Source organism: Oncorhynchus mykiss, chromosome 9 (assembly GCF_013265735.2).
Source record: "Oncorhynchus mykiss isolate Arlee chromosome 9, USDA_OmykA_1.1, whole genome shotgun sequence".
NCBI classification, from domain to species: domain Eukaryota; kingdom Metazoa; phylum Chordata; class Actinopteri; order Salmoniformes; family Salmonidae; genus Oncorhynchus; species Oncorhynchus mykiss.
The window spans coordinates 75,299,705-75,322,059 of NC_048573.1; the positions used below are offsets into that span (position 1 = coordinate 75,299,705).

General features: G+C 47.1%; 1 protein-coding gene across 1 annotated transcript in view; it reads left to right on the top strand.

Moving 5' to 3' along the window:
• The window catches only part of LOC110532851 (PDZ domain-containing protein 4-like), a 68,801-nt gene that overhangs the window by 29,923 nt on the left and 16,523 nt on the right, over positions 1-22,355 (top strand). Inside the window, exons 2-6 of the mRNA XM_036989040.1 lie at positions 2,888-2,938; positions 9,177-9,514; positions 15,781-15,871; positions 19,816-19,914; positions 20,864-20,926. Of these exons, the coding sequence (XP_036844935.1) occupies positions 2,888-2,938; positions 9,177-9,514; positions 15,781-15,871; positions 19,816-19,914; positions 20,864-20,926 (642 nt within the window). The remainder of the gene's footprint in view (positions 1-2,887; positions 2,939-9,176; positions 9,515-15,780; positions 15,872-19,815; positions 19,915-20,863; positions 20,927-22,355) is intronic.

Consider the following 22,355-nt stretch of genomic DNA (forward strand, 5'->3'; position numbering starts at 1 on the left):
AGGACCAATCACTGAATCCAGTCTCTGGTGTCCCCATAGACTCACCAAGCTATGCTGTGAGGACCAATCACTGAATCCAGTCTCTGGTGTCCCCATAGACTCACCAAGCTATGCTGTGAGGACCAATCACTGAATCCAGTCTCTGGTGTCCCCATAGACTCACCAAGCTATGCTGTGAGGACCAATAACTGAATCCAGTCTCTTGTGTCCCCATAGACTCACCTAACTATGCTGTGAGGACCAATCACTGAATCCAGTCTCTGGTGTCCCCATAGACTCACCTAACTATGCTGTGAGGACCAATAACTGAATCCAGTCTCTGGTGTCCCCATAGACTCACCAAGCTATGCTGTGAGGACCAATCACTGAATCCAGTGTCTGGTGTCCCCATAGACTCACCAAGCTATGCTCTAAGGACTTAACACAGCAGATGATAAAGAAACTAGCCTGGTATCAGATCCACCAGAGAGTTACATTAGCCTTGTTTGACACCCATTACGGGACTGAGTGGATTGGGGAGCGGAGGAATGATGGGGGTGAGGGGTCAATCTAGGGATAGAGAGAGGGGGATATTAGAGAGAGGGTTAGGGATAAAGAGAGGGGAGGGGAGGGTAGGGGAGGGGAGGGGGAAATTTGTGAGAGATAAACATCCTTAGCAGAAGGTTTTGAGGTTCATGAGCCTTTGATTGAGTCCTCTCAGCGGTGATGAAAAAAATGAGGGGGTGATGGGGATAGCTAGAGGGAGAGACGGAGAGAGAGAGAATGGTACAGGGAGATGGAGGATGGGAACAAGGATAGAAATGTGCAATGATTGGGTACAGTGAATAGTCAATGAGTTATGGTAATCAGTGAATAGCCAATGGGATGTGGGAATCAGTGAATTGTCAATGAGGTGTGGGAATCAGTGAATAGTCAATGAGGTGTGGGAATCAGTGAGTAGTCAATGAGGTGTGGGAATCAGTGAATAGTCACTACACTAGACAGGACAGGAGTGCCCAGCTATTCTAGGGAACGAGAATGTTTTTGCAATGTTACCACGTAATGTTCCCCTGATGTTTGAGGGTTCAGTTTTGGGAACATTCTTTATATACTGAACATAAATATAATGGAAAATGTTGGTCTCGTGTTTCATGTGCTGAAAAAAAAGAAGATCCCTTACATTTTCGATACGCACAAAAGCTTTTTTCTCTAAATTTTTGTGAAGAAATTTGTTTACATCCATGTCAGTGAGCGTTTCTCCTTTGCCTCAGCTAATCCATCCACCTGACTGGTGTGGCATATCAAGAAGCTGATTAAACAGCATGATCATTACACAGGTGCACCTTGTGCTGGGGACAATAAAAGGCCACTCAAAAATGTAATGTTCATTTCTCTACCATATGCCACCTCCAACGTCGTTTAAGAGAATTTTGCCTTCACATCTAACCGGCCTCACAACTGCAGACCACATGTAACCATGCCAGCCCAGGACTTTTACAGCCGGCTTCTTCACCTGCGGGATTATCTGAGACCAACCACCTGGCAAAAACTGTCAGAAACCATCTCAGGAAAGATCTCATATGCATGCTCGTCATCTTCACCATTTCGGCCTTAGTAACCGACTTCAGTGTGCTCTTCTCAGATGAATCCTGTTTCAACTGTACCCGGAAAGACGGCAGACAGCGTGTCTGGCGTCGTGTGGGCGAGAGGTTTTGCTGATGTCAACGTTGTGAACAGAGTTCCCCATGGTGCCGATGGGTTGTGGCACAGAAGGCTGCCGAGGGGAGAATGGCCCGGAACGGAGCAATAATGGCCCGGAACGGAGCAATAATGGCCCGGAACGGAGCAATAATGGCCCGGAACGGAGCAAATGGAATGACATCAAACACCTGCTAACCAATGTGTTGGATGTATTTGATACCATTCCACTGAATCCGCTCCAGTCATTACCACGAGCCCGTTCTTCCCAATTAAGGCGCCACCAATCTCCTGTGAGTTATGGTATGGGCAGGTATAAGCTACGGCCAATGAACACCCATCACATTTTATCCATGGAAATTTGAATACACAGAGATACAGTGACGAGTTCCTGATGCCCATTGTCGTGCCATTCATCCCCGACCATTACCCCGTGTTTCACTATGAGAATGCACAGCCCCATGTCACAACGGTCTGCACACAATTCCTGGAAGCTGAACATGTCCCAGTTCTACCATGGCCTGCATTCTCTTTGATTGAAGGTAAGTTGACTGAGAACACATTCTCATTTACAAGCAACGACCTGGGGAATAATTACAGGGGAGAGGAAGGGGGAAGAATGAGCCAATTGGAAGCTGGGGATGATTCGGTGACCATGATGGTATGAGGGCAAGGCTGGGAACATAGCCAGCACACCGGGGTTACCTGGTAACTCTCACCCTACTCTTGCGATACGTGCCATGAGATTTTTAGTGACCACAGAAAGTCAGGATATCCCCTCTAATGTCTATATACTCGTACATACACACATACACACACGCACAAACATACACACACATAACATAATTAACCAAATTAATCCCACCGTTCCTGCAAGGCTCTCCATGTGTATGAGATGTGAGCTGGTTATCTATGGGGCATGTTGAGCACAGCTCGGGGCCTACAGAGTGTATACTACACACTAAATAAATAATTGATTCATTAGATTCCAGGTGTTGTCATCCGGTTTCCTCGAGGGAAATAACATGCCAACGGTGCCTGCCCGTCGTTTAAATATATATGATTCGTATTGTTTCAGCAGAAAATATTTCTCATTTTAACACAAATACCGGTACGCTATTAGTCACACTACTCCAGCGTGTGTCCCCCCCCATAAACACAGCCCTATCCCTAACCCTTAATGACATGTCTTCTCTCTCTCTACCAACAGAAGGGCTACATAAACGGAACACTGAGACCTCTTGATGGACATTGCAACAAGGTGGGAATTCAACACAACTCTAACTAATCATCTTCAAAATCCCCACCAGTTTTATATCTATTCTAAAAGCTACATTCGTGTTTTTTGTTGTTGTTGTTGTTGTTGACGTGCATGAATTCATCATGTTTCGTTGTACAACTATGCTTCTATCAAGACTTGAGTTAGCTCCCTGAGTTCATGCCTAGGCTAAAGCTCAAAGAACTAACTTTAGGGACCATAGACACTGCTCATGGCTTTAGGGACTATAGACACTGATCATGACTTTAGGGACTATAGACACTGCTCATGGCTTTAGGGACTATAGACACTGCTCATGGCTTTAGGGACTATAGACACTGCTCATGGCTTTAGGGACTATAGACACTGCTCATGGCTTTAGGGACTATAGACACTGCTCATGGCTTTAGGGACCGTAGACACTGCTCGTGGCTTTAGGGACTATAGACACTGCTCATGGCTTTAGGGACCGTAGACACTGCTCATGGCTTTAGGGACTATAGACACTGCTCATGGCTTTAGGGACTATAGACACTGCTCATGGCTTTAGGGACTATAGACACTGCTCATGGCTTTAGAGACCGTAGACACTGCTCATGGCTTTAGGGACCATAGACACTGCTCATGGCTTTAGGGGTCATAGACACTGCTCATGGCTTTAGAGACCGTAGACACTGCTCATGACTTTAGGGACCGTAGACACTGCTCATGGCTTTAGGGACCGTAGACACTGCTCATGGCTTTAGAGACCGTAGACACTGCTCATGGCTTTAGGGACTATAGACACTGCTCATGGCTTTAGAGACCGTAGACACTGCTCATGGCTTTAGGGATCGTAGACACTGCTCATGGCTTTAGGGACCATAGACATTGCTCATGGCTTTAGGGATCGTAGACACTGCTCATGGCTTTAGAGAACGTAGACACTGCTCATGGCTTTAGGGACCGTAGACACTGCTCATGGTTTTAGGGACCATAGACACTGCTCATGGCTTAGAGACTATAGACACTGCTCATGGCTTTAGAGGCCGTAGACACTGCTCATGGCTTTAGGGACTATAGACACTGCTCATGGCTTTAGAGACCATAGACACTGCTCATGGCTTTAGAGACCATAGACACTGCTCATGGCTTTAGGGACTATAGACACTGCTCATGGCTTTAGGGACTATAGACACTGCTCATGGCTTTAGGGACTATAGACACTGCTCATGGCTTTAGGGACCGTAGACACTGCTCATTGCTTAGGGACCGTAGACACTGCTCATGATTTAGGGACCGTAGACACTGCTCATGGCTTAGAAACGGCTTAGAGACCATAGACACTGCACATGGCTTTAGGGATCGTAGACACTGATCATGGCTTTAGGGACTATAGACACTGCTCATGGCTTTAGGGACCGTAGACACTGCTCATGGCTTTAGAGACCGTAGACACTGCTCATGGCTTTAGGGAGCGTAGACACTGCTCATGGCTTTAGGGACCGTAGACACTGCTCATGGTTTTAGAGACCGTAGACACTGCTCATGGCTTTAGGGACTATAGACACTGCTCATGGCTTTAGGGACTATAAACAAAGCTCATGGCTTTAGGGACTATAGACCCTGCTCATGGCTTTAGGGACTATAGACACTGCTCATGGCTTTAGGGTCTATAGACACTGCTCATGGCTTTAGAGACCATAGCCACTGCTCATTGCTTTAGGGACCGTAGACACTGCTCATGGCTTTAGAGACCATAGACACTGCTCATGGCTTTAGGGACTATAGACACTACTCCTGGCTTTAGGGACCGTAGACACTGCTCATTGCTTAGGGACCGTAGACACTGCTCATGATTTAGGGACCGTAGACACTGCTCATGGCTTAGAAACGGCTTAGAGACCATAGACACTGCACATGGCTTTAGGGATCGTAGACACTGATCATGGCTTTAGGGACTATAGACACTGCTCATGGCTTTAGGGACCGTAGACACTGCTCATGGCTTTAGAGACCGTAGACACTGCTCATGGCTTTAGGGAGCGTAGACACTGCTCATGGCTTTAGGGACCGTAGACACTGCTCATGGTTTTAGAGACCGTAGACACTGCTCATGGCTTTAGGGACTATAGACACTGCTCATGGCTTTAGGGACTATAAACAAAGCTCATGGCTTTAGGGACTATAGACCCTGCTCATGGCTTTAGGGACTATAGACACTGCTCATGGCTTTAGGGTCTATAGACACTGCTCATGGCTTTAGAGACCATAGCCACTGCTCATTGCTTTAGGGACCGTAGACACTGCTCATGGCTTTAGAGACCATAGACACTGCTCATGGCTTTAGGGACCATAGACACTGCTCATGGCTTTAGGGACTATATACACTGCTCATGGCTTTAGAGACCATAGACACTGCTCATGGCTTTAGGGACTATAGACACTGCTCATGGCTTTAGGGACTATAGACACTGCTCATGGCTTTAGGGACTATAGACACTGCTCATGGCTTTAGGGGCCATAGACACTGCTCATGACTTTAGGGACCGTAGACACTGCTCATTGCTTAGGGACCGTAGACACTGCTCATGATTTAGGGACCGTAGACACTGCTCATTCCTTAGAGACCATAGACACTGCTCATGGCTTTAGGGACCATAGACACTGCTCATGGCTTTAGGGACTATAGACACTGCTCATGACTTTAGGGACTATAGACACTGCTCATGGCTTTAGGGACTATAGACACTGCTCATGGCTTTAGGGACCGTAGACACTGCTCATGGCTTTAGAGACCATAGACACTGCTCATGGCTTTAGGGACCGTAGACACTGCTCATGGCTTTAGAGACCATAGACACTGCTCATGGCTATAGGGACCATAGACACTGCTCATGGCTTTAGGGACTATAGACACTGCTCATTGCTTTAGAGACCATAGACACTGCTCATGGCTTTAGGGATTGTAGACACTGCTCATGGCTTTAGGGACTATAGACACTGCTCATGGCTTTAGGGACCGTAGACCCTGCTCATGGCTTTAGGGACCGTAGACACTGCTCATGGCTTTAGGGACCATTGACACTGCTCATGGCTTTAGGGACAATAGACACTGCTCATGGCTTTAGAGACCGTAGACACTGCTCATGGCTTTAGGGACCGTAGACACTGCTCATGGCTTTAGAGACCGTAGACACTGCTCATGGCTTTAGGGATCGTAGACACTGCTCATGGCTTTAGAGACCATAGACACTGCTCATGGCTTTAGGGACCGTAGACAGTGCTCATGACTGTAGAGACCGTAGACACTGCTCATGGCTTTAGGGACCGTAGACACTGCTCATGGCTTTGGGGACAGTATACACTGCTCATGACTTTAGGGACCGTAGACACTGCTCATGGCTTAGGGACCGTAGACACTACTGCTCATGGCTTTAGGGACCGTAGACACTGCTCATTGCTTAGGGACCGTAGACACTGCTCATGATTTAGGGAACGTAGACACTGCTCATGGCTTAGAGACCATAGACACTGCTCATGGCTTTAGGGACCGTAGACACTGCTCATGGCTTTAGAGACCATAGACACTGCTCATGGCTTTAGGGATCGTAGACACTGCTCATGGCTTTAGAGACCATAGACACTGCTCATGGCTTTAGGGACCGTAGACACTGCTCATGACTTTAGAGACCGTAGACACTGCTCATGGCTTTAGGGACCGTAGACACTGCTCATGGCTTTAGGGACAGTATACACTGCTCATGACTTTAGGGACCGTAGACACTGCTCATGGCTTAGGGACCGTAGACACTACTGCTCATGGCTTTAGGGACCGTAGACACTGCTCATGGCTTAGAGACCATAGACACTGCTCATGGCTTTAGGGACCATAGACACTGCTCATGGCTTTAGGGACTATAGACACTGCTCATGACTTTAGGGACTATAGACACTGCTCATGGCTTTAGGGACTATAGACACTGCTCGTGGCTTTAGGGACCGTAGACACTGCTCATGGCTTTAGAGACCATAGACACTGCTCATGGCTTTAGGGACCATAGACACTGCTCATGGCTTTAGAGACCATAGACACTGCTCATGGCTATAGGGACCATAGACACTGCTCATGGCTTTAGGGACTATAGACACTGCTCATGGCTTTAGAGACCATAGACACTGCTCATGGCTTTAGGGATCGTAGACACTGCTCATGGCTTTAGGGACTATAGACACTGCTCATGGCTTTAGGGACCGTAGACCCTGCTCATGGCTTTAGGGACCGTAGACACTGCTCATGGCTTTAGGGACCATTGACACTGCTCGTGGCTTTAGGGACCGTAGACACTGCTCATGGCTTTAGAGACCGTAGACACTGCTCATGGCTTTAGGGACCGTAGACACTGCTCATGGCTTTAGAGACCGTAGACACTGCTCATGGCTTTAGGGATCGTAGACACTGCTCATGGCTTTAGAGACCATAGACACTGCTCATGGCTTTAGGGACCGTAGACACTGCTCATGACTTTAGAGACCGTAGACACTGCTCATGGCTTTAGGGACCGTAGACACTGCTCATGGCTTTAGAGACCATAGACACTGCTCATGGCTTTAGGGATCGTAGACACTGCTCATGGCTTTAGGGACTATAGACACTGCTCATGGCTTTAGGGACCGTAGACCCTGCTCATGGCTTTAGGGACCGTAGACACTGCTCATGGCTTTAGGGACCATTGACACTGCTCGTGGCTTTAGGGACCGTAGACACTGCTCATGGCTTTAGAGACCGTAGACACTGCTCATGGCTTTAGGGACCGTAGACACTGCTCATGGCTTTAGAGACCGTAGACACTGCTCATGGCTTTAGGGATCGTAGACACTGCTCATGGCTTTAGAGACCATAGACACTGCTCATGGCTTTAGGGACCGTAGACACTGCTCATGACTTTAGAGACCGTAGACACTGCTCATGGCTTTAGAGACCGTAGACACTGCTCATGGCTTTAGGGACCGTAGACACTGCTCATGGCTTTAGAGACCGTAGACACTGCTCATGGCTTTAGGGATCGTAGACACTGCTCATGGCTTTAGAGACCATAGACACTGCTCATGGCTTTAGGGACCGTAGGCACTGCTCATGACTTTAGAGACCGTAGACACTGCTCATGGCTTTAGGGACCGTAGACACTGCTCATGGCTTTAGGGACAGTATACACTGCTCATGACTTTAGGGACCGTAGACACTGCTCATGGCTTAGGGACCGTAGACACTACTGCTCATGGCTTAGGGACCGTAGACACTGCTGCTCATGGCTTAGGGACCGTAGACACTACTGCTCATGGCTTAGGGACCGTAGACACTGCTCATGGCTTAGGGACCGTAGACACTACTGCTCATGGCTTAGGGACCGTAGACACTGCTGCTCATGGCTTAGGGACCGTAGACACTACTGCTCATGGCTTAGGGACCGTAGACACTGCTCATGGCTTTAGGGACCGTAGACACTGCTCATGGCTTAGGGACAGTAGACACTACTGCTCATTGCTTAGGGACCGTAGACACTGCTCATGGCACACTGCTCATTGCTTAGGGACCGTAGACACTGCTCATGGCACACTGCTCATGGCTTAGGGACCGTAGACACTGCTCATGGCACACTGCTCATGGCTTAGGGACCGTAGACACTGCTCATGGCACACTGCTCATGGCTTAGGGACCATAGACACTGCTCATGGCTTTAGGGACCGTAGACACTACTGCTCATGGCTTAGGGACCGTAGACACTGCTCATGGCACACTGCTTATTGCTTAGGGACCGTAGACACTGCTCATGGCACACTGCTCATGGCTTAGGGACCGTAGACACTGCTCATGGCTTAGGGACCGTAGACACTGCTCATGGCACACTGCTCATGGCTTAGGGACCATAGACACTGCTCATGGCTTAGGGACCGTAGACACTGCTCATGGCTTTAGGAATGTAGACACTACTCATGGCTTAGGGACCGTAGACACTGCTGCTCATGGCTTAGAGACCACAGACACTGCTCATGGCTTTAGGGACCACAGACACTGCTTATGGTTCCCGGCAAAATAACATGTGAGCCGCAGGGGAACCATTGGTTCTAGACATTCATGGGGTGTGTCTGTGCACTGTTTCAATTAATTGGTGAATAGTTTTTCTTTACTGGGAGTGATTAAGTTCCTTATGCTCAGACTGGCATGTTTTGATACTGTGTCCCCCCCCCCCTGTCTCTCCAGGTCAAAGGAAGGAGACCATCTCAGCTGCCCCAGGAGAGAAATACTCCAAACTCCAACTCCCAGGATCCTTTGCTGCTGCAGGTGGTGGGATGTAGAGGCTACCGGAGTAATGGTGGCACCTTGGGGCCAGGGGGTACCCTGGGTAATGTAGGCACCACGGGGCTGGTGTCCATCCCAGACTGTGTGGATAACTGCACTCAGACTGACATTAGCTTCCAGAATATTCTGACCGTGGGGAGGTCAACCCACCACCAACCCCATGGCGGCTCCTCACCCACGCAACCACCACCCTCTCCTCCACTGCCTCACCTCATGGACTCTTATCTACTGAATGAGTTGTAAGTACCTCAGGTTTATGTACTGAATGAGTTGTAAGTACATTTGTAGTACCTCAGGTTTATGTACTGAATGAGATGTAAGTATCTCAGGTTTATGTACTGAATGAGATGTAAGTATCTCAGGTTTCTGTACTGAATGAGATGTAAGTACCTCAGCTTTATGTACTGAATGAGATGTAAGTATCTCAGGTTTCTGTACTGAATGAGATGTAAGTATCTCAGGTTTATGTACTGAATGAGATGTAAGTATCTCAGCTTTATGTACTGAATGAGATGTAAGTATCTCAGCTTTATGTACTAAATGAGCTGTAAGTACCTCAGCTTTGTGTACTGAATGAGTTGTAAGTACCTCAGGTTTATGTACTGAATGAGTTGTAAGTACCTCAGCTTTGTGTACTGAATGAGATGTAAGTATCTCAGCTTTATGTACTGAATGAGTTGTAAGTACATTTGTAGTATCTCAGCTTTATGTACTGAATGAAGTACATGCCTGCAACCTTATCGTCTTGTCTGAGAATATGTCTGTACAACCATAGGACAAATGAAATACTGTGTCTGTCTGTCGTCTTGAATTCAAAAACGATTTCTCATGCTGCGATCCAGATTTTGCTCGGTTCGACCCCATCTGATACGTTTTTGAACATCAAAAGTTTTTGTACATCCTGATATCTGAACATAAACCTTGGTGTTACCGGTCCCATTATTTCTGTTTCTCCAGCTCTTCCACTTAGAACAGGGATGGGCAACATTGATGGGGATGGGTGTCACAAAACAAAATCTGAACTCATCACGAGGGGCCGCTATGGGCTCGCAGGTCTGCGTAACCCACATCCGGCATCTCGATAATCAGTCATTTGACCATGATTAGCTAGCTGGCTAAACCAACTTAAAAACCAATCTATAAGTTGTTAGCTGACGTAAATGGAGTGACTTTCAGTGACTGACATCAAAAGAGGAAACTACTAATGCACAACCAAATAAAAAATTACACCTTTGTTTATTTTACTACTCTTACTCTTAAGTTGAAATCCCAACGGAATTCCCCTCAGAAGGGACACCGCGGGCTGAACAGACCCTAACTTACAGCATCTTTTCTGAGAATACAGTGCAATGACTAGAGTATAACCTACAGTGCTAACAATAGTAGTGTACAGAGTATAATTGTCCTTGTAGTGGTCAGAGTGTTAAGGTGCGTGAATGAGGACCCAAAAGCGAATCAACTTAAACAGAGCTTCTTTAATTACCAAACATAGGTAGGCTCAGATGGACCGGCAGATTCCGACAGGACAGGACAAGGTTACAGCAAACACGACGACAGTCTGGTTCAGGCATGAATGACACAAACAAACAAGAATCCGACAAGGACAGGAGCAGAAACAGAGAGAGATATTGGGACCTAATCAGAGGGAAAAAAGGGAACAGGTGGGGAACGGGGTGAATGGGTAGTTAGAGGAGACAAGGGACAGCTGGGGGAAAGCGGGGGAGAAAAGGTAACCTAACACGATCAGCAGAGGGAGACAGGGTGAAGGGAAAGGACAGAGACAAGACAACATGACAGTACATGACAGTACCCCCCCACTCACCGAGCGCCTCCTGGCGCACTCGAGGAGGAAACCTGGCGGCAACGGAGGAAATCATCAATCAGCGCACGGTCCAGCACGTCCCGAGAGGGAACCCAACTCCTCTCCTCAGGACCGTACCCCTCCCAGTCAACTAGGTACTGATGACCACGGCCCCGAGGACGCATGTCCAAGATTTTACGGACCCTGTAGATAGGTGCGCCCTCGACAAGGATGGGGGGGGGGGGGGGGAAGACGAGCGGGGGCGCGAAGAACGGGCTTAACACAGGAGACATGGAAGACCGGGTGGACGCGACGAAGATATCGCGGAAGAAGAAGTCGCACTGCGACAGGATTAATGACCTGAGAGATACGGAATGGACCAATGAACCGCGGGGTCAACTTGCGAGAAGCCGTCTTAAGGGGAAGGTTCTGAGTGGAGAGCCAAACTCTCTGACCGCGACAATACCTAGGGCTCTTAGTTCTACGCTTATTAGCAGCTCTCACAGTCTGCGCCCTATAACGGCAAAGTGCAGACCTGACCCTCTTCCAGGTGCGCTCGCAACGTTGGACAAAAGCCTGAGCGGAGGGGACGCTGGACTCGGCGAACTGAGATGAGAACAACGGAGGCTGGTACCCGAGGCTACTCTGAAAAGGAGATAGCCCGGTCGCAGACGAAGGAAGCGAGTTGTGGGCGTATTCTGCCCAGGGGAGCTGTTCTGACCAAGACGCAGGGTTGCGAAAAGAAAGACTGCGTAAGATGCGACCAATAGTCTGATTGGCCCGTTCTGCTTGACCGTTAGACTGGGGGTGAAAGCCGGAAGAGAGACTGACGGAAGCCCCAATCAAACGGCAAAACTCCCTCCAAAATTGAGACGTGAATTGCGGACCTCTGTCCGAAACGACGTCTGACGGAAGGCCATGAATTCTGAAAACATTCTCGATGATGATTTGTGCCGTCTCTTTAGCAGAAGGAAGCTTAGCAAGGGGAATGAAATGAGCCGCCTTAGAGAACCTATCGACAACCGTAAGAATAACAGTCTTCCCCGCTGACGAAGGCAGTCCGGTGACAAAATCTAAGGCGATGTGAGACCACGGTCGAGAGGGAATAGGAAGCGGCCTGAGACGGCCGGCAGGAGGAGAGTTACCGGACTTAGTCTGCGCGCAGACCGAACAAGCAGCCACGAAACGACGCGTGTCATGCTCCCGGGTGGGCCACCAGAAACGCTGGCGAATGGAAGCAAGCGTACCCCGAACGCCAGGGTGGCCGGCTAACTTGGCAGAGTGAGCCCACTGAAGAACGGCCAGACGAGTAGGAACGGGAACGAAAAGAAGGTTCCTAGGACAAGCGCGCGGCGACGGAGTTTGAGTGAGTGCTTGCTTTACCTGCCTCTCAATTCCCCAGACAGTCAACCCGACAACACGCCCCTCAGGGAGAATCCCCTCGGGGTCAGTGGAGGCTACTGAAGAACTGAAGAGACGAGACAAAGCATCAGGCTTGGTGTTCTTAGAGCCCGGACGATAAGAAATCACGAACTCGAAACGAGCGAAAAACAGCGCCCAACGCGCCTGACGCGCATTAAGTCGTTTGGCAGAACGGATGTACTCAAGGTTCCTATGGTCAGTCCAAACGACAAAAGGAACGGTCGCCCCCTCCAACCACTGTCGCCATTCGCCTAGGGCTAACCGGATGGCGAGCAGTTCGCGGTTACCCACATCATAGTTACGTTCCGACGGCGACAGGCGATGAGAAAAATACGCGCATGGGTGGACCTTGTCGTCAGAGAGGGAGCGCTGAGAAAGGATGGCTCCCACTCCCACCTCTGACGCGTCAACCTCGACAACGAACTGTCTAGAGACGTCAGGTGTAACAAGGATAGGAGCGGATGTAAAACGATTCTTGAGGAGATCAAAAGCTCCCTGGGCGGAAACGGACCACTTAAAGCACGTCTTGACAGAAGTAAGGGCTGTGAGAGGAGCTGCCACCTGACCGAAATTACGGATGAAACGACGATAGAAGTTCGCGAAGCCGAGAAAGCGCTGCAGCTCGACGCGTGACTTAGGGACGGGCCAATCAATGACAGCTTGGACCTTAGCGGGATCCATCTTAATGCCTTCAGCGGAAATAACAGAACCGAGAAATGTGACGGAGGAGGCATGAAAAGTGCACTTCTCAGCCTTCACAAAAAGACAATTCTCTAAAAGGCGCTGGAGGACACGTCGAACGTGCTGAACATGAATCTGGAGTGACGGTGAAAAAATCAGGATATCGTCAAGGTAAACGAAAACAAAGATGTTCAGCATGTCTCTCAGGACATCATTGACTAATGCCTGAAAGACAGCTGGAGCGTTAGCGAGGCCGAAAGGAAGAACCCGGTATTCAAAGTGCCCTAACGGAGTGTTAAACGCCGTCTTCCACTCGTCCCCCTCCCTGATGCGCACGAGATGGTAAGCGTTACGAAGGTCCAACTTAGTGAAAAACCTGGCTCCCTGCAGGATCTCGAAGGCTGAAGACATAAGAGGAAGCGGATAACGATTCTTCACTGTTATGTCATTCAGCCCTCGATAATCTATGCAGGGGCGCAGAGACCCGTCCTTCTTCTTGACAAAAAAAAACCCCGCTCCGGCGGGAGAGGAGGAGGGGACTATGGTACCGGCGTCAAGAGCTACAGACAAATAATCTTCGAGAGCCTTACGTTCGGGAGCCGACAGAGAGTATAGTCTACCCCGGGGGGGGGTGGTTCCCGGAAGGAGATCAATACTACAATCATACGACCGGTGTGGAGGAAGAGAGGTGGCCCTGGACCGACTGAACACCGTGCGCAGATCGTGATATTCCTCCGGCACCCCTGTCAAATCACCAGGCTCCTCCTGTGAAGAAGAGACAGAGGAAACAGGAGGGATAGCAGACATTAAACATTTCACATGACAAGAGACGTTCCAGGAGAGGATAGAATTACTAGACCAATTAATGGAAGGATTATGACAAACTAGCCAGGGATGGCCCAAAACAACAGCTGTAAAAGGTGAACGAAAAATTAAAAAAGAAATGGTTTCACTATGATTACCAGAAACAGTGAGGGTTAAAGGTAGCGTCTCACGCTGAATCCTGGGGAGAGGACTACCATCCAGGGCGAACAAGGCCGTGGGCTCCTTTAACTGTCTGAGAGGAATGTCATGTTCCCGAGCCCAGGTCTCGTCCATAAAACAGCCCTCCGCCCCAGAGTCTATTAAGGCACTGCAGGAAGCTGACGAACCGGTCCAGCGTAGATGGACCGACAAGGTAGTGCAGGATCTTGAAGAAGAGACAGGAGTAGTAGCGCTCACCAGTAGCCCTCCGCTTACTGACGAGCTCTGGCCTTTTACTGGACATGAAGTGACAAAATGACCAGCGGAACCGCAATAGAGACAGAGGCGGTTGGTGATTCTCCGTTCCCTCTCCTCAGTCGAGATGCGGATACCTCCCAGCTGCATGGGCTCAGCACCCGAGCCGGCAGAGGAAGATGGTAGTGATGCGGAGAGGGAGGCGACGGAGAGCGCGAGCTCCTTTCCACGAGCTCGGTGACGAAGATCAACCCGTCGCTCAATGCGAATAGCGAGTTCAATCAAGGAATCCACGCTGGAAGGAACCTCCCGGGAGAGAATCTCATCCTTTACCTCTGCGCGGAAACCCTCCAGAAGACGAGCGAGCAAGGCCGGCTCGTTCCAGCCACTGGAGACAGCAAGAGTGCGAAACTCAATAGAGTAGTCTGTTATGGATCGATTGCCTTGACATAGGGAAGACAGGGCCCTGGAAGCCTCCTCCCCAAAAACAGATCGATCAAAAACCCGTATCATCTCCTCCTTAAAGTCTTGATACTGGTTAGTACACTCAGCCCTTGCCTCCCAGATTGCCGTGCCCCACTCACGAGCCCGTCCAATAAGGAGAGATATGACGTAGGCGACACGAGCAGTGCTCCTGGAGTAAGTGTTGGGCTGGAGAGAAAACACAATATCACACTGGGTGAGGAACGAGCGGCATTCAGTGGGCTCCCCAGAGTAACACGGCGGGTTATTGATTCTGGGCTCCGGAGATTCGAAAGCCCTGGAAGTGGCCGGTGGATCGAGGCGGAGATGGTGAACCTGTTCTGTGAGGTTGGAGACTTGGGTGGCCAGGGTCTCAACGGCATGTCGAGCAGCAGACAATTCCTGCTTGTGTCTGCCTAGCATCGCTCCCTGGATCTCGACGGCTGAGTGGAGAGGATCCGAAGTCGCTGGGTCCATTCTTGGTCGGATTCTTCTGTTACCGTGCGTGAATGAGGACCCAAAAGCGAATCAACTTAAACAGAGCTTCTTTAATTACCAAACATAGGTAGGCTCAGATGGACCGGCAGATTCCGACAGGACAGGACAAGGTTACAGCAAACATGACGACAGTCTGGTTCAGGCATGAATGACACAAACAAACAAGAATCCGACAAGGACAGGAGCAGAAACAGAGAGAGATATTGGGACCTAATCAGAGGGAAAAAAGGGAACAGGTGGGGAACGGGGTGAATGGGTAGTTAGAGGAGACAAGGGACAGCTGGGGGAAAGCGGGGGAGAAAAGGTAACCTAACACGACCAGCAGAGGGAGACAGGGTGAAGGGAAAGGACAGAGACAAGACAACATGACAGTACATGACACAGAGCCCTTTCACACCATTACTTCCCTCCGTCTCTCCACAGCTGTACCTACGATCACGAGTACAACGATCCCAACGACTACTTTGACATAGCTCACCACGAAGTGGACAGACAAGAGGAACTGGAGTACGAGGTATGAGATATACTGTAGCTATATCAAATTCTACCGTTTAGATTTAAATATATACAACTCTACCGTTCATATAAGTATATAAAACCTCTACTGTTTAGATTTAGATTTAACTATATACAACTCTACTGTTTAGATAAACCTAAATGAAACTCTACTGTTTAGATTTAACTATATACAACTTTACCGTTTAGATAAACCTAAATGATACTCTACCGTTTAGATAAACCTAAATAAATCTCTACTGTTTAGATTTAACTATATACAACTTTACCGTTTAGATAAACCTAAATGATACTCTACCGTTTAGATAAACCTAAATAAATCTCTACTGTTTAGATTTAACTATATACAACTTTACCGTTTAGATAAACCTAAATGATACTCTACTGTTTAGATAAACCTGAATAAATCTCTACTGTTTAGATTTAGATTTAACTATATACAACTTTACTGTTTAGATAAACCTAAATGATACTCTACTGTTTAGATAAACCTGTATAAAACTCTACTGTTTAGATAAACCTGTATAAAACTCTACTGTTTAGATAAACCTGTATAAAACTCTACTGTTTAGATAAACCTAAATAAAACTCTACTGTTTAGATTTAGATTTAACTATATACAACTTTACCGTTTAGATAAACCTAGATAAAACTCTACTGTTTAGATTTAACTATATACAACTCTACTGTTTAGATAAACCTAAATGAAACTCTACTGTTTAGATTTAGATTTAGCTATATACAACTTTACTGTTTAGATAAACCTAAATGATACTCTACTGTTTAGATAAACCTAAATAAATCTCTACTGTTTAGATTTAACTATATACAACTCTACTGTTTAGATAAACCTAAATGAAACTCTACTGTTTAGATTTAGATTTAGCTATATACAACTTTACTGTTTAGATAAACCTAAATAAATCTCTACTGTTTAGATTTAGATTTAGCTATATACAACTTTACCGTTTAGATAAACCTAGATAAAACTCTACTGTTTAGATAAACCTAAATGATACTCTACTGTTTAGATAAACCTAAATGATACTCTACTGTTTAGATAAACCTAAATGATACTCTACTGTTTAGATAAACCTAAATGATACTCTACTGTTTAGATAAACCTATATAAAACACTGTTTAGTTAACCTAAATACAACTCTACTGTTTAGATTTAACTATATACAACTCTACTGTTTAGATAAACCTAAATGAAACTCTACTGTTTAGATAAACCTATATAAAACACTGTTTAGTTAACCTAAATACAACTCTACTGTTTAGATTTAACTATATACAACTTTACTGTTTAGATAAACCTAAATGATACTCTACTGTTTAGATAAACCTAAGTGAAACTCTACTGTTTAGATAAACCTACAGTATGTCAAACTGTGCTCTGTGTCACGATCGTCGTATGGACCAAGGTGCAGCGTAGTAAGCCTACATTTTTCTTTATTATAAATGTCGCCAACAAAACAAGAAACAACTTAAACTAACGTGAAGCTGACTAGGGCTATACAGGCCACGAACAGACAACTACCCACAACCAATGGTGGCAAAGCAGGCTGCCTAAGGCCCCCCCCCCCCCCCCCCACACAAACAAATTGACCCAGTCTGCGTCCCAAATCGACCCAGCCTGCGTCCCAAATTTATGAGGGGGGTACGTGTTCACACTTCCACTTGCCCCAGCCAAACTCGTCCTCCCCAGACCTCAGCAATGTTTGCGCATGGGAAGTAACTTTTAAGAGGAAAGAAGAAAACGAAACCAGGCGGGAACAGACAGGAGCGATTTAGACATTCAGACATTCATGTAGACATTCAGGAACAGGGTACACGAGAGAACGCGTCAGCATCAAGATCGTCTCCGGGTCCTTCTCATTCAATTTTGGCAACAACCATACGTTTCCAAAAATATCAAATGTGTCCGGGACACGACCGAAAGAGGAGCGACCCCTAGGTAAATCTGGGTCACCTTCCCAGAGCAAACTTTCCCCTGAGAACATTCCTTCTCTAACCAAACTCTATCCGCTCTTGTTGCAACTTGATTTTTGCACACTCCATATCCTGTTTAAATGACAATTATTTATCATACTTTAGACGATCATGCTCTAGCTTCTCACGATCGTGCTCTAGCTTCTCACGATCGTGCTCTAGCTTCTCACGATCGTGCTCTAGCTTCTCACGATCGTGCTCTAGCTTCTCACGATCATGCTCTAGATGTAACAGAAGCAGTTATCTTATGCTGTTCAAAAAGAAGACTACAGATGGAGAAGCCATTGTAACGAAACAGCTTAATTTCTGTCCCTGCCTATCACTAACACACCTGGCTCATATAATCAACGATCACGATTAGGACCACTCTGGATCATACTTAGCTGAATCAAGTGTGTTACTGCAGGGATGGAATGAAAGCCTGCACACCCAGTACTGTAGATCTCCAGACCTCGAGGTGTGGACCTCCACTGTAAAGGAATTTTGGCACTGCTCTCTATCTACTTCTCCAGAGTCAGATTCATTCGTGGATGACCATTTTTTACGTCTCTATGACGGAAGTCAGAGGTTAGTTTCTGCTAATTGGTGTTAGCGCATTGACTGGAAGTCTACAGGAACAACTAGCATGCTAGCTGTTCCCATGAGACATCAAGGCATTGCTTTAACGCTAATAATCAATTGCGCTAACGCTACTTAGCATCTTCCTTCAAACCGCATGCAGAGACATGAAAATGGTGTCCACAAGTTCATCTGACTCTTTAAGGAAGTAGATAAAGGACTTCATTGCCAAAACTCTTGAAGTATCCCTTTAAAATGTACCACATTCTAAAGTACTATTTTAATTTAGTTTATTATTCTTTATTTAACTAGGCAAGTCGGTTAAGAACAAATTCTTATTTTACAATGACGGCCTACCCCCGGGCAAAACCCTAACCCGGATAACGCTGGGACAATTTTGCGCCGCCCTATGGGACTCCCAATCCAAGGCCGGTTGTGAAGCACCCACAGGGCAGCTTACTATAATACAAGGTCCTACTCCTTCCAATAAGACTGTGTGAACTCACAGCCTTCATTGATTAAATCTCTGCTCTGCCACTTGATTTAGTCAACAACAACAAATAAAATACAATGATTGTACACTGAATAGGTGCAGTGTAACGTGTCAAGAGGCTGGCTGCCTCCTCCATCTGTCTCTCACTTACAAATTAGATGGAAACACCAAGAGAAGCGCAATAGAATTTGTAATGGAACTGGCAGATACAGTATCTAAGATTTTTTTGTTAGGGCATGAATGCAAATGAAATGGAATTGATCCAAATGGGCTGAAATCCAATGAAATGGAAATGACTTTGAATGAAATTTTAGATTCAGTAGGCTTGTTGCACCCAGAGCTAGAAATACTACGGCAGTTTGTGAAGAATGCTTATTAAGATGAATGTTGGCCGAATTTCTGTTTTTCAGCAACATTGGTCTTTGTACTCTAGGGTGTATACTGTACAGCACAGTATGACACTTGCAGTCATTTGTGAGAATCGCAAACAAATGTTGTTTTTTTTGCTCTCTCCCTCCCTCTTCCTCCCTCCTCTCTATTACTCTCTCTCTCTCCCTCTCTCTCGCTCTCTCTTACTCTCTATTACTCTCTCTCTCTCTCCTTCTCTCTATTACTCTCTCTCTCCCTCTCTCTCTCTTACTCTCTCTCTCTCCCTTATTCTCTCTCATACGCTCTCTCCCCCTCCTTCTCTTTCGTACTCTCTCTCCCTCTTCTCTTTCTCTCTCTCCTTCTCTCTCTCCTTACTTCTCTCTCTCTCTCTCTCTCTCTCCCTCCTTCTCTCTCTTACTCTCTCTCCTATTTTCTCCCCCCTCTCCTTTTCCATCTTTTCCTTCATCTCTCTCTTTCTCACTCCTCTTCCTCTCTCTTCCTGTCTCTCTCTCCCTCCTTCTCTATAGGAGGTGGAGCTGTATAAGTCCAGTCAACAGGACAAGCTGGGGTTGACAGTGTGTTACTGTACAGATGATGAGGAGGACCTGGGAATATATGTAGGAGAGGTGAGAAAAAAGGCCAGTAGCGTATGTATTAACCAGAGATTAGAGACCTTTAGAGACCCAGTGTATGAAGACCATGTTGAGACCAAGACCATGTTGGGACCAAGACCATGTTGAGACAAAGACCATGTTAAGACCATGATGAGACCAAGACCATGTTGAGACCAAGACCATGTTGAGACCAAGACCATGTTGAGACCATGATGAGACCAAGACCATGTTAAGACCATGATGAAACCAAGACCATGTTGAGACCAATACCATTGTAAGACCATGTTGAGACCAAGACCATGTTGAGACCAAGAACATGTTAAGACCCCGATGAGACCAATACCATGTTGAGACCAGACCATGTTGAGACCAAGACCATGATGAGACCAAGACCGTGTTAAGACCAAGACCATGTTGAGACCAAGACCATGTTAAGACCATGTTGAGACCAAGACCATGTTGAGACCAAGACCATGTTGAGACCAAGACCATGTTAAGACCATGATTAGACCAAGATCAAGACCATGTTGAGACCAAGACCATGTTAAGACCATGTTGAGACCACGACCAAGACCATGTTGAGACCAAGACCATGTTGAGATTAAGACCATGTTGAGACCAAGACCATGTTGAGACCAAGACCATGTTGAGACCATGATGAGACCAAGACCATGTTAAGACAAATACCATGTTGAGACCAAGACCATGATGAGACCAAGACAGTGTTAAGACCAAGACCATGTTGAGACCAAGACCATGTTGAGACCAAGACCATGTTAAGACCATGTTGAGACCAAGACCATGTTAAGACCATGTTGAGACCACGACCAAGACCATGTTGAGACCACGACCAAGACCATGTTGAGACCAAGACCAATTAAAATATAGAAAAACAAAGATCTGGTACTAATCCTTGACACTAGTGTACTACATTGGCCCATAACTCATCTCTTCTCTTCAGGTCAATCCCAACAGTATAGCAGCAAAGAACGGACGTATCCGTGAGGGAGACAGAATTCTGCAGGTAGGCCAACACACACACACGCCACCCACCCGACAAAGTAGGCCAATTCACTTCACTTCCAATCTCTAGTCGAGCTTTAGCCACTTTCTGTACTGTTACTGGGTGGTGAGAGAGTGCCCCAGTGACAGGCTGACAGTTCTGCCTAAAAATAGAGGAGAAGGAACGAAGGATGACGCAACTTTTACTCAACACAATAAAAGTCTCTATGAGCTGCCTGTCAGGGAGTTGAAAATAATGGCCAATTACTGCTCCATATCACCATGGGTACGGATGTTGGTTTCTTGTTCCAAACCACCCGGTGCTCTACCCGCTCTCGAGTATACTACTTGCCAATGTCCAGTCTCTCGACAAGGTAGACGAAATCCGTGCAAAGGGTAGCCTTCCAGAGAGACATCAGAGACTGTAGCGTTCTTTGTTTCACGGAAACATGGCTCACCCGAGACAAGGCTCCCTAAATCTTTTCAGCATATCGAATGCGCGACCCGGGCTGGCAGCATTCTGGAACACTGCTGCTCAAAGTTCTGTGACGCATACAAAGCCCTCCCTCGCCCTCCTCTCGGGAAATATGACCACTCCATTTTGTTGCTCCCAGCCTATAGACAGAAACTAAAACAGGAAACGCCCATGCTCAGGTCTGTTCAACGCTGGTCCGACCAATCTGATTCCACGCTTCAAGATTAATTCGATCACATGGACTGGGATATTTCTGGATAGCCTCAGACAATAACATTGATGAATACGCTGATTCGTTGAGCGAGTTTATTAGCAAGTGCATCAGTGATGATGTACCCACGGTGACTATTACAACCTTCCAAAAACCTTGGATTGATGGCAGCATTCGCACAAAACTGAAAGTGCGAACCACTGCTTTTAATCACGAAAAGGCGATTGGAAACATGACTGAATAAAAACAGTGTATCTATTCCCTCCACAAGGCAATTAAACAAGCTAAGCGTCAGTATAGAGACAAAGTAGAATCGCAATTCAACGGCTCAGACATGAGACGTATGTGGCAGTGTCTACAGTCAATCACGGAATGCAAAAAGAAAACCAGCCCCGTCGCGGACACCGACGTCTTGCTCCCAGACAAACTAAAAAACTTCTTTGCTCGCTTTGAGGACAATACAGTGCCACTGACACGGCCCGCTACCAACCTGCGTGTTCTCCTCCACCTCAGCCAACGTGAGTATAATATTTACATGTGTTAACCCTCGCAAGGCTGCCGGCCCAGACGTGTCCTCAGAGCAGGCGCAGACCAGCTGGCTGGTGTGTTTACGGACATATCCAGTCTGCTGTTTCCACATGCTTCAAGAGGGCCACCATTGCTCCTGTTCCCTAGAAAGCTAAGGTAACTGAGCTAAACGACTATTGCCCCGTAGCACTCACTTCCGTCATCATGAAGTGCTTTGAGAGACTAGTCAAGGACCAT